Source organism: Mus caroli, unplaced genomic scaffold (genome assembly GCF_978045245.1).
Source record: "Mus caroli unplaced genomic scaffold, Mus_caroli_1 scaffold_8, whole genome shotgun sequence".
Classification (NCBI taxonomy): domain Eukaryota; kingdom Metazoa; phylum Chordata; class Mammalia; order Rodentia; family Muridae; genus Mus; species Mus caroli.
In genome coordinates, this window is record NW_028227263.1 from 103,395,622 (window position 1) to 103,412,952 (window position 17,331).

Genomic DNA, 17,331 nt, shown 5'->3' on the forward strand with positions numbered 1-17,331 from the left:
TGACAGAATCACCCATCCTCAGCGTGTACATCCGCGACACATCAACTTCATGCTCAGTCCAAGCCCCTGGCGTTCAGCCATTTCTCATTCCTTGAAGAATTGCTTTGACCACACTGTCTACTTAATCTGTGAGATGACCATTGTTTCTAAGGGTACAGGAAAGTTCTGTGTTTGTGTGTAAATGATAATGCCTGAAATAGAGGATCTCTGCTGTAAACAGTGATTATTTTCATCAAAGGCACATGATATATTTACTGGAGAGTCATAGGGGTTAGTCATCTCTCTCTCTCTCTCTCTCTCTCTCTCTCTCTCTCTCTCTCTGTGTGTGTGTGTGTGTGTGTGTCTGTCTCTCTCTCTCTCTGTCTCTCTCTCTCTCTCTCTCTCTCTCTCTCTCTCTCTCTCTCTCTCTCTCTCACACACACACACACACACACACACATTCACAGTACTAGATAAAGTTAAGGGTCATACTGTCATCCACCCAAAAAAAAAAAAAGTCCATTGTAGAGATTTAGAATTGCAGACCCAGACAGTAGAGACCCATTACTCATATATCAAGCTGCTAGATCCGGTTCCAGCAACTCTCTGGGTTGGAAGGTGAAGGCTGGTGAAGATGTAGGTAAGACAAAAGTCAGGTGGAGGCTGAGACTCTCACTCACAGGATTGAATCTTAGAGACTGTAGCACAGGGTGACCTTGGATGGCAGACATTGATGGAGACAAGGGGCCAGGCAGAGAGAATCAGAGAGGTTAATCTGTGACCCTGGACACCCTGTATGGCTTCTCAGCTTCTATTACCCGCTTTCTCCTCGTCTCTGTCTCTCCCCGTGTTTCTGCTGTTCTGTCTTGAATGATTCGTAGTCCTGATTCCCCACACAGTGTCCTCATTGCTGTGAAGACCGCAGCACTGACTGTGTTGTTCTCACGGGATGAATTCTGGAAGATTCCAGTTTGGTGTAGGTATGATCCTTGTCACAAGGATTTTTATGAGAATATGTTTCTGTTGAGTGTAGAGTTGTAATGGATGCTGACAGCCTGTGCCTGGTCAGTGTAACATGTTAAGTATTTTCCAGGGATGGTGTCAGCTCACACACGGAGCTCCGTGAGGAGCCTTCTGATCTGAAATCAGACATTTCACATCTTTCCCAGTCTGTTGCAAATAACTAGCTGTGTGGTAATTCTCCTTTATGTTTCATCCCTCTTTTCTACCTCTCCCTCCTTCTTTCCTTCTGCTTTCCTTTCCTCCTTCTTCCCCTCTTTCTCTTCCTCCTCTTCTTTCTTTTTGGGACAAAATCTCTCACTGATTTAGCTATACTGGTTGGCTAACACGTTCCAGGAATCAGTCCGTCTCCCCTCGCTAGCAGATAGGCATTGCCCTACCTGGCTTTTAAGTGGGTGCTGGGGACTTGAACATAGGTCCTTGCACTTGCACAGTGAGCACTTTATTGACTGAGTCATCTAGCCTAGATCCTCATATTTTGAAAATTTTTGGTTTTAAGTATATTCAAAATTTTCTACCTAGTTTCTTCTGGCCTTGCTTCATGTTTTCATGTTCAGTATTGTTAATATCTTGTCCTATCTCCTTCAGTATACTTACTGGGACAGTTCTTTTTTAAAGATTTTTAAATGATTTATTTATTTTTATTTTATATGTATTGATATTTTTCCTCATGCATGTCAGATCCTGTGTAACTGGAATTACAGACAGTTGTGAGCTGCCATGCAGGTGCTGGGAATTGAACCTGGGTCCTCTGGAAGAGCAGCTAGTGCTCTTATCTGTAAGTCATCTCTCCAGTCCCTCATTAGGACATTTCTAACTCAACGTGGAATCCAACTTAAATATTTTTAGTCATCAGATGACCCTTCACACACCTATGTTACAGTCACCAAGACTGCTGGATTTCCACTGGCTCCCCAGCCCCTGTGATCTCCATTAAAAAAGGATTCATCTGAGATGCACAGAGCTTTGTGTAGAAGACAGTTTATTGCAGAGAGAGACACTCAAAGATGAGTACAGTCTATGTCCTGGTCTACACTTTAGACAGGCTTGACCCTGTTCCTAAAGCCACTAGAACAGGCAGCTTTTCCTGTGGGACTTTCTTTTGTCTGTGTGTCTCACAGGCCCAGTTGGACAGAACAGTGGAGCATCCGTGCTCTTTCTCAGCCTCCTCTTAGGGTGTAATATCACTGAGTTTCAGCTCCTGGAGTAGCTCAGGACACCACATCCTATCCCAGGCCACAGTTTTGACTCAGACCCTGTCCTCCTGACCAGTAATTAAAGTCCTGAAGCCCATGCTCTGGGTTTCATGGGTTGCTGACTGCGAGGGATGGATTCAGCCACACCCAGTGTCCTCAGCATCAGCTTCGGTCTCAAAGTCTGTCACCAGGAGGCCTCAGGGCCCCCACCCTGGTGGAGGCTCCCAATCTATGCTGCTTTCTCCATCAATGGGATTACCAGCAGTATCTCACAAAGTCCTCAGATCCTGCCAGCCTTCAAGATGTTGACAGCACAATTCCATTCTCCCTAGGAGAACTGGAGTTCACTAAGCTGTGTCACTCCTCAGCCTAACCCTGTGTACAGTCCCATGTAGTCCCATGTGCCCAGAGATACCCTACCTCCCCAGCTATGGTCTCTCTATGTCCCTATGACACACTCTATGGTCTCCTGTGTCCAGGATGGGATGCTGGGTGTCTCTCTACCCTGTAGACTTAGGGTGAGATTGTTTCTTGCCCAAGGGTGTGAAGAAGCAGCAATGGAGTGGCCACCATATCTCCAGTAAGTGCAGGTCTGTCCCCATACCTGCACTTTCTTCCACATGCCCCCTCCCTGGTCAACAGATCAATGATGTCATCAGACTTACTGCCTTCCTCACTCCTCCCCCTTCTCTTCCTTTCCCACTCCTTTCTTTTCCCTCTCCTCCCCTTCCTCTCCTTTCCCTCTCCCCCATATTATCCTCTCTCCCCCCCATTTACCTCCTTTTTCTCATCCCTCCTTTCTTCTCTCCTCCTCTTCCTCGCTCTTTCTTCCTTCATCCCTTGAACAGTAGAAGATTCCCCAAGAGGCCTTGGTGCTCAACCACGAGAAAATCCTAACTTGAGTCCCTCCTGAGACAATTCTGGATGCCCCAGACTTCCTTGCCTGAGGAGTCTCAGTCCACTGGAGCCCTGGATATCAGTAGCAGTTTGTGTTGACGGAGTGACTGTAAATGTGAATGTGGATTTGGGTATCTGGGGTCCTGGGCTATGCCCTGCAGACCCTGGAGATGGACAGCATGTCGGTCATGTATTTGTATTTGAGTACAGAGGACAGGAGTACAGAGCCCAGCGAGCACCCTGCATGCCAGGCTTGGTCAGCTGCTGTGGGTTGAAGCACTCTGGACATGTCCTCACACATCATTGTCCATAGAAGCCACTGGACAAGTGGTGACAGTGGTAAGGTTTGCCTCTCTACTCCACAGTCCATCTGAGAGCTTGTCTCAGGATCTCTCTCTGTTCCCTGTCATGGTCTTCACCCATGACACACCCTAGCTCCACATCTGTGACTGAGAGTCCCTCTGTTAATTGTGGCTTGTTGTCACCAACAAAGTTGTCACCACAAAGTGAATAAGCTTCCCCACTCTGTGGTTTCCCCTCCCTTGCGCCAGACCTGTGACATGGAGTGACCTCCTTCCTCTGCTCACAATTTACTTAGGCATCCTGTCGTCTCCAGAAAAATGAGGGTGACGTTTTCGCACCACCCCACTATGTACCCCGTTGCATGGGCCTCGGATCTTGCTCGGGGCTCCATGGACTTGCCACTGTGTGTCTCTGTCCCATCTCCGGTGATCCCCTTCTGCCGTCTTTGCCATGCACACATGCCAAGGCCACCACCACCTCCTTCTGCTTGAGCAGTTTTCAGACCTGCCATGCTCTTGAGATGGGGTAAGCACATGCAACCCTCTGAGACCTGCTGAACCAAATGTCTCTGCTCCTCTCTTCCACTAAGCACTTGTGTTGAGAAAATCAGGAGACTGCATTCTGCTGGCTGAGTCCTGGGCACCCAAATGCCTCGAGCCCAGAAAAGGGGAACAGTGCAGAATGTGGAACGGTGGTTGTCAGTTTCGTAGGGAAGGCACAGGGACCTCAAGGGTTGTTCTTAATGTTGGCCTTGATCTAGCTCATGTGTGCTGACACTTTAGTGAATAAGCTAGACTTCCTAGGATAGTCACTGGGCTCACCACCCCATGATGTAATTCCTTGGAGCATCCTATCACAGATGAGTGAGCCTCCAGAGTCACCCTGAGGGAAGAAGGCATGGAGGTGGAGTGAGAGAACAGCCCACTTTCTGTCTGGGGTGACCCACCCCTCACACTTAACCACCAACAGATTACTGATTGCAACTTCGCAGTTTGCCTTCCAGAAGAAGGCAGGATAGCATCTCAAAGGGGACATAGCCTGGAGCCCTGGGCAAAGAGGAAGGGAAACAGATTTAGCTCCTGTATTGAAGGCAATGTCCTCATGTCAGTAGTGGGGGGGTGCGGGGGGGGACAGAAGGCAGGGTCCCCAGCTCGGCATAGGGGAATAGAGGTGCCATTTCCTCTGGGGGTCATCTCACGGCTGCATTCCCATGAACTTTTTCTAGGATAGCTACCTCATAGCCAGGACTGTGAGCAGGGGCTGGGAAAGGCCAGCTCTGACATTAGAGGGGATGATTGGAGGCAATGCAAGGCGAGACTGTGGCAAACACCTGAGAGGAAGGCAGTGGGGTAAGACCAGATGAAGATAAGATCTGGCTGGCGTCTTCACACAGCTCAAGCCCAAGACAAGCCCTCCTCCTTCACCCTTCCTGCAGCCTGATCTCATGGACACCAGATGGCACTCGAGAACAATGTCAGCCTGGCCCTGCTCAGTCCAGCACCGCCCACAGCCAGCTTCTAACACACCATAGAATAAAAGTATCCCATGTGACCCTGCTGAGGCCCTGCAGAAAGCAACCTTCTGTGTGCTCTGAGCCCCATTCACACTCTGTCTGCTGACACTTATTTAGTCACAAGGTCCTTGATTGTCCCCCAAGCCCTCCAGCTTCTCTCCCCTGGGGACCTGGTACTTGCTTTCCCCTAATTCCATAGGGTACACCCGTCTCCCCTATGTCAGGTGCTGCCTCTTCTGACCTTGCATACAACATTCCCTCCTACCACGAGTGACCCTCCCAGGCCTCCCAAGCCTCATGCCTGCCCCATGGCTCCTTATGACGTTCTACCCCATTATGGCTGAGTTGTGCTTCCTGCTTATGGCTGCCCCTTTCTGTGGAGCTGTGTTCTCTCCGTCAAAACTTCCCTTCCTGGCATGAGCAAGGGGATTCAGGAGGCCCCTCAGGAGGGGAGACTCTTGAGTGGAGCTGCAGGGGACTCGGGAGGTGCAGATTTTCTAAGTGGTCACCTATGCTGGGGCAGGCTTTTTGGTGATACAGTTGCCTTCTATGCCCCTGAGGCTAACCCAACAACCCATGAGCTCTCCAAGATGGATGGAATAGTGTGTTGTCTTCTCTGTGCCGAGTAGAAACAGTTGCCCCAGGAAGAGCAGTGCAACATTCCCAACCCCCATAATGGTTCCCTGTGTGGGAGGGGCTGCTCTGTGCTCCTATTGGCTGAGCAGGGTCTAGGATGGTCAGAGGCACATAGGAGATACATAAGAAAAGGCGTCTGTAGGTTGAGAAGCCTAGATGTGGAAGAGTGAGAGACAGGGTGCCTTGGGAGGAAGGGACAGGACTGGAGCAGAGGAGGCTTTGACACACTGAAGGGGGGAGGGGGAGCTGACGGGCTACAGTGTCTGAGCAGCTGAGGAGATGCTGGCCGGGCCTCAGCCCAGAATCAGTTTCCTTCACTCTTGTTGTCTCAGCATCCTAGGGCTTGGGACTGCTCACCATGCAGGTATCTTTGCCGCCTTCCTGGTGCCCAGCACACAACATGAATTCTGTCACCCTCTGTGAGTAAGCCTTCTTACAGACGTCATTGGACATGAGGTTGGGATCCACACACTGCAGCGTCCTCGCCCTGACAGCTGTAGGCCAAGAGAACACAACCATGGTAGATTTACAGCAGCCAGGCTCCCCAGCCTTTCCATCCAGGACTGAATTCCGGCTCCAGGTTCCAGGGTCTGACCCAGGCATACACTTACCTGGCCTGGTGCTGCCTCAGCCAGATGCCAGGCAACGGCTCCCCAGCTTCGGCTCCTCGGTGGGCAGGCTCATCATGCTCACAGCCTCTGTGATGTCGGCCGGCTCACTCGGCTGAAGCAGCATCAGGTCGTGACTGCTGTCAGCATCCCAGCTGAGAAATGTGAGCTTTCGGAGGCTCATGTTGTAGAGTGAGTGTGGGATGGAGCGTCGGACAGAGACATACTGACCTGCATCTTCATCAGCACTCAGGCTGTGTTGATCCAGCCTCACCTTGCTTTTGCTAGGGAGGAAGCAGAGATGAGGGAGGAAAAGCAGGCAAGGGATCTGGGCAAAAGGGAGAAAGAGGAGAAATAGATGGGGAAAGAGAGCGTGGAAAGCAGAGATAGCAAGAAAGTGCTGGAGGGAGAGGGAGTGAAAGACAGACACAGAATGGGAAAGACAGGAGTGCCAGGGTGTGGGATGGCTCAGTCGGTAATGAGCTTGCTGCACTAGTGGGAGCACCTGATGCACTAGTGGGAGCACCTGACTTTGGACCTTCTGAACGGAGCTGCCAATCAGGTTGAGTGGCACATGCCTGCAATTCCCACACTGAGGACACAGGAACATGGCGATCTCTAGAGCTTCTTGGCACCCAGTTATGCTGAATATTTGAGCTCCTGTCTCAAAAAATAGGGGCAGAAGATGGCTGGAGAGATGATGGCTCAGTGGTTAAGAGCACTGACTACTTTATCACAGGACCTGGGTTCGATTCCCAGCACAAACATGCTGGCTCACAACTGTCTGTAACTCTAGTTCATGGTGCACAGACACACACCAACAAGCAAAACACTCACACACAGGCTTTTTTTTATTTAAGATGATAAAAAAAAAAAGAGGCAGTGAAGGGGCTCAGTGGGTAGGGGCACTTGCAGTCAAGCCGTGTGACCTGAGTTCAATCCCAGGTCCTCCGTGGTGGAGGGAGGGAACTGACTCCTGCAGGCTATCTCATGACCTCCAAGCTCATGCAATGTCATAAATGCTCACACATACACACACTCACGCACTCACACACACAAAGCAAATAAATGCGATAAATCAAGTGACAGATCATAAGCTGGAGAGTGAGAGAGGAAGATGGCTGACATCTGTTCCTGGCCTCCATACACACACGCACGCTCACACACACGCACCAACAGTACACACACATGCACCACACGCACATGACTAAAACAAGAGAACTGCAAAGGAAACGGAGGGAAGGAGTAGCGTGGAGCACCACAGGAAAGCACATGGGAGCACGTGGGAGCAGCAAGTACATGGGATGAGAAGAGAGGAAAAGGGAATGGGGACACACGAGAGGCAGAGACAAATAGAGGAAGTGGGCAAGTGAGGCAGGAGGTAAAGAGAGAAAGAGAAATGGAACAGAGATGGGGCAGGGTTGAGAGCCACTCAGGTGCACTAGGCTAGCCTCAGCTAGCCTGGCCCACGGGACATGGTCACAGCCCAAGCTTTCTCCCAGTACCCTGTCCTCACTCTGTACTCATCATGCTGCCCTGATGCAGGCCAGCCCAGCCTCTGCCTGTATGTCCCCAGAGTGGACGTGTCCAGTGCCAGGTTGGTCTGGGAAAGCTGAGGACCTTCCCTCACACACACATATGGGGGCCACCCCTTCCGGTCCACCAGATCTCACTTAATCCAGTTCTTCAGTGTGGTCAGCAGTGATGGCGGACAGAGAGTGAGACCCACACCCAGAGAGAGCTGGGCAGAGATCTAGAGGGGGAGACACATAGTGACACATGGTCATAGAGACACCCAGAGGAGGACAGAGATAGGTGGGACACACAGACGGGGACTCAGGGTAGGAGAGACCAAAACACAGTCTCACATAGTCAATCAAAGAGCAGGATCCCCAAGAGAGAGCGAGACAGGAACATGGGGAGACATGAGGAGAGACTCAGGTGGTCATGGAGTGGTAGTGGTCCAGCCTACCCACCACTCTGTCCTTCTGGACCAGCACCAACCTTCATCCCTCACACCTATACCTCCCATGAGGTCATCTGAGGAAGAGGGTGGCATACTCTTCCTTGAAGAATAGATGACACCATCACCTCCATTTCCCTTTCCTACTAATGTGTTGGGGAGGAGGACCCAGGGCCCCTAGCATGCAGGCAAGTGCTCTGACCATGAGCCACACCCCAGCCCATCCTACCTGCCAATGCAGTGGGCAGCTATGAATACCCACTGGGGTTGGACCAGGACACCCCCACACACAGCCTTGTTATAATGATACACAGCCACCTGCCAGGGTTGGGGATGTCTCTCGCACTCCCAGCCTCCAATGATCCTGGGCTGGGCGAAGGAAAGGGTACCTGTAGAAGGGAGTGCTGGGTAGGACCCAGGGTTGACATGGAAAAGGGACTGGGAAGGAAAGCTTTCCTGTGGGTGTGAAGGGCCATGGGGCAGAGGATCAGGAGGGAGGTCAGGTTAAGGGGCGCTAGAATGGACTGGATTTCAGGGCTGACACCTGGCTTGCTGAGTGGTAGCTTGCCCTAACCAAGGAGACATTAGACTCTGAGCACAAAGCTGACCCTAGACGGCAGACTGGGAGACAGCAGAGTGTCAAGTCTGGGGCTGCATGGGCTCCAGGGAGTGAGAAGGGTATGGGCTGGGGGCTGGTGGAAACTCTGTTCTCAGGAACAGAGAGTTTCCCAAATGGAGATGGGCTCCCATAGGTGAGGTCTGTTTGTTAGGAAAGAATCCTGTGTGGGGTTGAGGGAACGTAGTGGGAAAGGGTGGGGTCTTTTCAGTTTGCAAATTTGACCCTGGAATGAGTTCTAGAAGAGCCCCTAAAACCCCCCTCAGAAAGGTAAGGTGGAGGCAGAATAAGAAGAAAATTCAAAAACTCCAATTCCGGACTGTAGCAAGCAGGGGCTATTTGTGTAGTCTTTGACTAGCTCTCTTAGTTATATGATAAAACAGGGTGTGTCATGGGAATCTGTGTTCCCAGCAAAGGACCTGGGGGACAGAAGTCAAGACGGAGAGCATAGGGTGACTGACAGTAGTGGCTGCATGAGAGTGACAGTAATACTGTGGTTGGGCTAAGGGGTGCTGGAAGGCAGAGCGACGTCCTCCAATGAAGGATTCTGAATCGCACCATGACAGACAGAGATGACCCAGGATCTGTGCCTGCGGTAAAGTGGCTGGAGGCAGGGAGTGGACTGGACATTCTAGGACATCAAGATAGAAAACAGGGAGCAGGAAGGTCTAGGCAGCATGGAGGGGTTGAGATGGGGAGTCAGGGTGGCACCACAAGAAATAAGAACCCCAGTCCCTGGTCCTAGGAAAGCCGTGGGCTGGAGAATGAAGCTGAGCTGCTGGTATGGGAGGGAGGACTTATGGGGGTGAAGAAGGGAGGGGTCTGATCTCCTTCTCTTCCTGTGAATCCCTCAACTTCTCACCACACTCCTCCAGAGACAGGATGAGGCACAGAACCAGGAACCACATGGTGACAGGTGACGAGCTTGGAGCTGAGCGGACTCTGCAAGGCCTTATATATAAAGCCCTTATCCCTCCACACTCCCACCCTGCTCTGCTGACTCTGAGCCACGCCTCTAAGTCTGTGAGCTGGATGCTGGCACCAAGGCCAGCAGCTGAGCATGAGAACCCATATCTCCTTGTTCTGTTGACACTGGATGGATTCCTGACTGGGGAAGGGCCCATGGGCAGGGAAGCTTCATCAGGGAAGCTAGAGGTTCAGGAAAGGATGACAGGATCAGGGACATGACTGGCTCTCAATCAAAGTTTCCTTACATAGACCCCAATAAAATCCTCGCTCCCAAGTTTCAGTGGTCAGTCTAATCTATGCCAATGATCCCTTTGCCCCTCTGAGGCCAAGACTAACTCTCCAAACCTCTGAATATTTATGTCTTTTTAATTGTGTGTGTGTGTGTGTGTGTGTGTGTGTGTGTGTGTGTGTGTGTGTAAGTATCTGCTGATGTATTTGCATCTGTGCATAAGATGGAAGCCAGGAGAGTCCAGGATGTCCCTCACAATCAGTATCCACCTTACTCCCTTGAGACAAGGTCTCTCTGAAACAACCAGGAGCTCAGCTGGTGGTTAACAAGACCCAGCGACTGTCCTGTCTCCACACCCTACAACAAAGGGGTTTCAGGAGTGTGTGACAGGGCTCACTTTTTTAAAAACAAGGGTTGTTGAGATTGGAACTCAGATCTTCATGCTTGCACGCTGAGCACTTTGTTCCTAGCCCCAGTGCCCAGCTTCTCATGGAGCTGAAACAGTCTCAGAACTCAACCTTCTGGCTCCCACCCTCACATATGCAGATGTGCACTTCCCTTGTCCCAGTGCTCCTCCTCCTCATGCTTCACAGATGCTCCTGCCCACAGCCTCCAATCAGGAGACAGGGGTCTCCATGGCCGAGCCTGCAGCATGTCAGAGTCCATCTTCGTGGAAAGGATGGGGGATTGCTGACCTCCCAAAGCACCCTCTGTTCCCACACACTCTCCACAGACTGCCATACTCTCTCAGGACAAGAGGGAACATATGAAAGACCCAGGGTCTTCTCAGTACATCACAAAGACCCTGAGTTCATATTTGGTTAGATTCAAAATTGCATTGATGTGCTACTGGAGAATCAGAACAAAAGCCTGACCACCGCCATGGTTAACTCTCCCCGACTGCACCCTTGTCTTCCATTGTCCCCATTCCCCAGCCTCTGTCCTCAACCTGCTCAGCATTTGAAGTGCTCAGAGGAATCCAAACCAACACATCCTGATGATTAATGGACCCACGGTTGTCACCAAGAGTCCCTCTCAGGTAGGACTGCAGAGGAGTTCTCGCCCCACCTTTATCTCCACTCTGGCATGAGTTACTAGGCCTTGTCCTAGACATGGCTGAGACTCTGGAATGTCAGCAGAGCACAACATATTTTAGAGACCTAGAAGGCCAATGAAGGTGGATGATGCCCTAAAGGCAGGCTCTTTCTACCTTCCTCCAGAAACCACAGAGTCCATCTCTGAGAGCCTGACCTGCTCAAGCTCCCTTTCAACCAGGTTCCCCTGGCTCACAGGATGCTTGTCTGACCCAGATCTCAGGGAGCATCACACAAACTGTCCCTAGAAATGGATGCAAATGAGCTCACAGTGTGACCCTGGCCTGGGAAAGGGGTGAGGGCTATTCACCATGCCACACACTCCTGAAACCTCGTTGTTGTAGGGTGTGGAGACAGGACAGTCGCTGGGTCTTGTTAACCACCAGCTGAGCTCCTGGTTGTTTCAGAGAGACCTTGTCTCAAGGGAGTAAGGTGGATACTGATTGTGAGGGACATCCTGGACTCTCCTGGCTTCCATCTTATGCACAGATGCAAATACATCAGCAGATACTTTCACACACACATGTGTCAAGACAGTGGCTGTAGACCTCACAGTCTGGTTTCTGAATGAAGTGGGATAACCCCCAAACACCTAGGGCTTCTCACATGGCTCACTGTACTATCTCTGGAGCACCCCACAGAGACATGGGAAGAAGAAGAGACCATGGAAGGGGCACAACCTGTTTCTGCATCTCTGGAAACCTGGAGGTCCCATGCTCTTCCCTGAGAACCTGCACCTGAGAACTGTTCCTGCCTCTCAGGGATGTTGAGCCCTCCAGACACACACAGCTGCAACACGGCCTCTCGGGTTTCACATCTCCTTCCAAGGATGCAGGGATCCTGGACACTGGATGAGATCTTCCCATCTCAGTATTGATGAGGTGATGTCTCTCCAGTCTCTCCCTCAGGAGCCTCACTCAGGTGCCAGACCTACACCCTCCTCTCCCAAGCCTGACCTCAGCCTCTTCCTCGTTCAGAACCCAGCCTTCCTGCCCTTCCAGTCCCACCCAGGGTCCTCAACTCAGCCAAACCCCAGAGATTCTAACCCTGTTTTTCTCTGGACTGACAATAGGCTGCTGTAGACAGTGTCAGGACCTGGACCTGCAGCCTTGGTTGCCAAGGAAATGAGGAATGTAGCTGACAGGTATTTCATGACACACTGAGGTGCCCTGCAGCTGGGAGAGGCCAGAGCAAAGTTCTGAGGAGACAGGAGTATGCTAAGTCTCTTGCAGCCAGGCCATCCCTCTGCCTCCTCCCAGGCTGCCCTTCAAGGATACGTGTCTAGCAGGCAGCCTCCTGCGATGGCATCTCTGGAGATCAGCTTTGCTTGCTGTCCTAGTAGTGAAGGTTCTGTCCCTCTTACAACCAACTTCTTTACTGCTTAGGACAGTAAATATTGTCTGTGGCGCTATATCTGTTTTCAGCATAGGCTAATAAAGATAACATGGTCACAGAAAGGAAGACTGACTGTTCTTCCACAGGGTTTCTTATGTACTTAGAAGTATTGTGTTTATTTTAGGGTTTGGAGTGTGTGTGTGTGTGTGTGTGTGTGTGTGTGTGTGTGTGTGTGTGTGTGTGAGTTTCTGTGTGTGTTTGTGCACGAGAGCACACATGTATTTAAATTTTTATTTTTGCAAGGTTAGGAATTGAATCTAAGAATTTTCCTGTGTATGGAAGCATTCTACCACTGAGCCACAGTCCCAGACCATCCCTGGTGGATTCTAGGCAGGTGTTTTAAACCTGAGTTACTCCTCCAGCTCCTCATTTGAATATTCTAAGTATCAGCTCAACCACTGAGCCATACTGCAGGCCCTCTCTGAGGGATCCTATGCAGACTCTACCACTGAGCCACACTCTCAACCCCTAACTAAGGGGTGTGAGTTAACACTAACCAAAGGCCTCTAAAACTGAGCCATCACTGCAGCCTATCACTAAGGGATTCTAATTAGGGGCTCTAACACTGGGCCATCTCCCTAGCCCTCCCCACAGCTTTCAGTACAAGGTCTCTCACTGAGCCTGGACCTTGCCCAATTTTTTACATGAGTTGTAGGAATTAAAACTCAGGTCTTTGTGACTGCAAGTGTACTGGCTGGTTTTGTGTGTCAACTTGACACAAGTTGGAGTCATCAGAGAAAGGGCCCTCCTTTAAGGAAATGCCTCCATGAGACCCAACTGTAAGGCAATTTCTCAATTAATGATCAATAGGGAAGGACCTAGCCCATTGGGATGGTGCCATCCATGGGCTGGTGGCTCCTGGGTTCTATAGATAGGTTTGCTGAGCAAGCAGCACCCCTTCATGGCCTCTGTGCCTTCTGCTTCCAGGTTCCTTTCTGTTCCTGTCCTGACTTCCTTTGGTGATGAACAGTGATGTGGAATTGTAAGCCAAATAAACCCTGTCCTTCCTGTGGACTTATATTTCTTAAAGCCTACTTTAATAAGTGTACTCAATCAAATGCTTTAACCTCCATTCGAGGCCACCACCCACCAGAGGTAGTGGAAGGGAAAGATTAATAGGGCAAAAAAAGGATGTGGACCTGTTTAGAAATAGTTCTCTGGTGCAAATCCAATCTGTGTTGTCAGGATATCAGCAGTTAAGTTCACACAAATCAGCAGTAGTAGCTCAATCCACTCACGGACACCATTTCCGAATCAGCAATGGCAGTTTGATCCAGAAGAAACCACAAGGCTCTGCCAATCTACCAAGTCGGAGCAAGTGTCAAGAAGCTGCCATGACACCACCACCTCCCCAACTTGCTTTTGTGTCCTGGTGTTTTGTCAACGCTATAGAAACCATAACTGAGACAGCAAGGCAGGCACTTTACCAACGAAGCATCGCCCCCCACCACGTAAGTGTTGGGTGCTGTGCAAGAGGAAGAACAAAACAGCCCAATCACCACGGCTGTGCCTCGGAGGGCAGAGCCCCAGGACTGCATGCTGTTGTGGAGTTTCACTCTGCTTGTTGCCTTCATGGTCATCACATCCCTCATAACCTATGACTTGTAGGAAAACTCTAAGGGGCTTCCAGGCCCTCACTGGCAGTGTCATTAGCCCTTACAATCGTGACTGATCTTTTTTAAGCATTGCTGTGGGAACAGAGTGATGATTCAACCTCTGTGGGACTGTAATGGCCCAGGGTTACAGAGGAAGGGTAGAGGAGACCTTTGACCCCAGATACCTCAGATGAAGATGGCAGGAGCTGGTTTTCTCCCTCCTCCCAACCTGATGTCACGAAGCTGGCTGCTCCACTATCAACCCTAGCAAGAATTTATTACCCTGACAGTGCTCAGGCTTCACTCCTTGTCCGACCTTATAACACACACACACACACACACACACACACACACACACACACACACCCTACAGCCCCGAGTAGCAGATGAAGCATCTTCCAATACCCCTGTTGTGGCCAATGGTGCACAGCCACACAAATCTTGCCCCAGAGACCCTGACCACCTCCCCAGCAACACAAATACCCCTTCCCCTCCCCCCCCATTAAACTGAACCAGTTCTCCGGAGGGAGCTGTTCCCGGGTAGGGGTGTTCTTTGCCCACACACTCACCACACTCAGTGCCAACCAATATCCTGCACCCAAACTTACCTGCCTAAGCTGCTCCACTCCAGCCCCAGCGTGCAACAGTCCTGGCTACCCCAAGAGGGAGACGTGGACATGGGCAGTAAACACCACCCTTAGACAAAACTTAGAGATGCAGATAGTTAGTAATGACCACCACCTTAGAAAGAATTTAGAAACGTAGATTGTTGGTATTGTTAGGGTAAGATATTTTTGCTAGTGGCTTTAACAGAAAATCTTGGGGAACAGTTTAAAGTTCAGGAAGGCACACTCTTGGTAACAGAGTGAGGGATTTTTTTTTAAACAGGTCAGGGAATAAGAAGAAGGTCAGCTCTGCTATGACCGGCTGGTGTGCCTCTCTTACTGGGCTGGGGATCAAGATGATGATCAATTTCCTGCAGCCATTTTTGCTCTCAGCTTTCTGATATGATTTAATAGAAAATAGCTAAGGAGTAGATGTGCCCCCGAGGAGTTAAAGTAAAACGTCTGATTTGTTTTCTAGTATAGAAGTTTCAATTTGTGATTCTTTTAAGAATTTTTTTTGTGAGGCTATGCCAGTGCCTGGCAAACACAGAAGTGGATGCTCACAGTCAGCTATTGGATGGAACACAGGGCCCCCAATGGAGGAGCTAGAGAAAGTACCCAAGGAATTAAAGGGATCTGCAACCCTATAGGTGGAATAACAATATGAACTAACCAGTACCCCCTGGAGCTCAGAGCTTGTGCCTCTAGCTGCATATGTAGCAGAAGATGGCCTAGTCAGTCATCATTGGGAAGAGAGGTCCCTTGGTCTTGCAAACTTTATATACCCCAGTACAGGGGAACACCAGGGCCAAGAAGTGGGAGTGGGTGGGTAGGGAAGTAGGGGAGAGGGTATGGGGAACTTTTGGGATAGCACTTGAAATGTAAATGAAGAAAATACCTAATTTTAAAAAAAGAATTTTTGTAAGATTACTTTTTAAGAAATTTATCTTATAATAATAATATATAAAAATATAAATAATAAAATGATTGACCTCTTCTTGAAACCACAAATTGCAGACTGCCAGTAAGAAAAACTGGCTGAGAAAAGTCTCTTGCTTGCTTATACTTTGTTAATCTATAACAAGTTGCTTGGATGCAAGTGTATGTGGAGTCTTGAGAAAAATTTGTTTTTTACCTATAATATGTAAGATGTTTATTTATGTAAGGATATTGGGAACATGCTGCTCTTTATGTGTACTTATTGTAATCATTCATTTGAAGAAAAATAGACTGCAACCACATTGTAATTTTTATATTGCTTGAAAGACTTTGTTGGGATATGGAAGCTATAGGGGGAAAATAACATTGTTAGAGCTTGTTGGAGCCTTGCTTCATCCACCATGTGTGTGTGTGTGTGTGTGTGTGTGTGTGTGTGTGTGTATGTGTATGTATGTGTGTGTGAGTGTGTGTGTGTATGTGTGTGTGAATGTGTGTGTATGTGTGTGTATGTGTTTATGTGTGTGTGTATGTGTGTGTATATGTGTGTGTATGTGTGTGTGTGTATGTGTGTGTGTGTGTGTGTGTGTGTTGACTCTTTTCACTGGCCCCAGACAGAGAATTAAGTTTTACTACCCATGCCCCTCCTCAGTGTACCCTACCTGTCAAAACTGGCTCTGGCACGTAACTCTCCATATTCATACGCACAAGTGGGCATCGCTCCCATGATCCCCAACAATCCCACTGGTAGCTGCAGATAGACCTGACCTTAGCCCGCTGTCCCTGACAACGAGAGTGGAAAGTCTCCTTAGCCATGCTTGCCATCTTAGGAGCTTGGGTTGCTATCTATGCATCCTTGTGTTTGACTGAGATCTGCAGACCCTGATGTTATGATCATGTGCTAGACGAGATTGGAGACGTCTTTTTATGACCATTGCCATAAGAACTAACAAACACCAAAATGTTTCTCCTACTCTGATGTCTTCAGTGCAACATTTCTGATACCAGATGTGTAAGGCTTACTTCCCTACATGCTAAGCAATCCTCCATTGCACACCAGCCAAGTGACTTCACATTAAAAACAGCGGTGACTCTTTGTGTCTGGAGTTAGTAACAGAAATCACAGGTTGAGGGCTCTGGCTCACAAGACCTAACGCAGCCCACTTCAGATGTCAATCACAGCCCTTTGGTGTGCCCTGGGTTTCTGAAAGGTTTCCATGAAGTCCTGTGGCTGCCTGCTCTGGTGTCAGTAACTTGTCACAGCAGCTCAGAGAACTTGGGGACACTCTTGTCACTATCATGAGTTGATGAACACTGATGAAGAGGTACAAAGGGTGCAGCCTAGAAGGTTCTGGGTGTCCTCCAGAGATGCTGCTGCTTACACACCAACAGATTCTAGCTGGTCTGAGATGGGGTCCAAAGACACAAGGACCAGGAAAAAAAAAACTCAACCATGAGCCTCCTCCTGTGTACGGGCTTCTGGTTTCCTCCCTCCCTGGCTCCTCCTTTTGGTTACTTATTTCCTCCTTGTTATTTCCATATTTATGTTTTTCACTGTCTCTGAAGTGTTTTTCTTATGTCTTTGCCCGATATCAAGATAAAGTGTTTCACATAAGCTTTCCCAATGGCCCTTGCCCTCCATCTGCTCCTGATACATCTGTAAAAGACCTTTCAGACACTGTGAGGAAACTTTGGCTGTGAGGGACTTCCATCCCAGGCCAGCTATGAGTCTTTCAATTGGTCTTCTGATGCTCTGTGGATCTCTTTTGCTTCTGCA

General features: G+C 49.5%; 1 protein-coding gene across 1 annotated transcript; it reads right to left on the minus strand.

Annotated features, from left to right (window-relative positions):
- Window positions 1-4,151: 4,151 nt before the first annotated feature.
- On the minus strand, window positions 4,152-9,639 carry LOC110297501 (kallikrein-2-like). Its single transcript, XM_021166276.1, is given in 5 exon segments — window positions 4,152-4,277; window positions 5,902-6,038; window positions 6,150-6,436; window positions 8,345-8,504; window positions 9,594-9,639. Coding segments are annotated over 5 exon segments (756 nt in total).
- Between the last annotated feature and the right edge of the window lie 7,692 nt (window positions 9,640-17,331).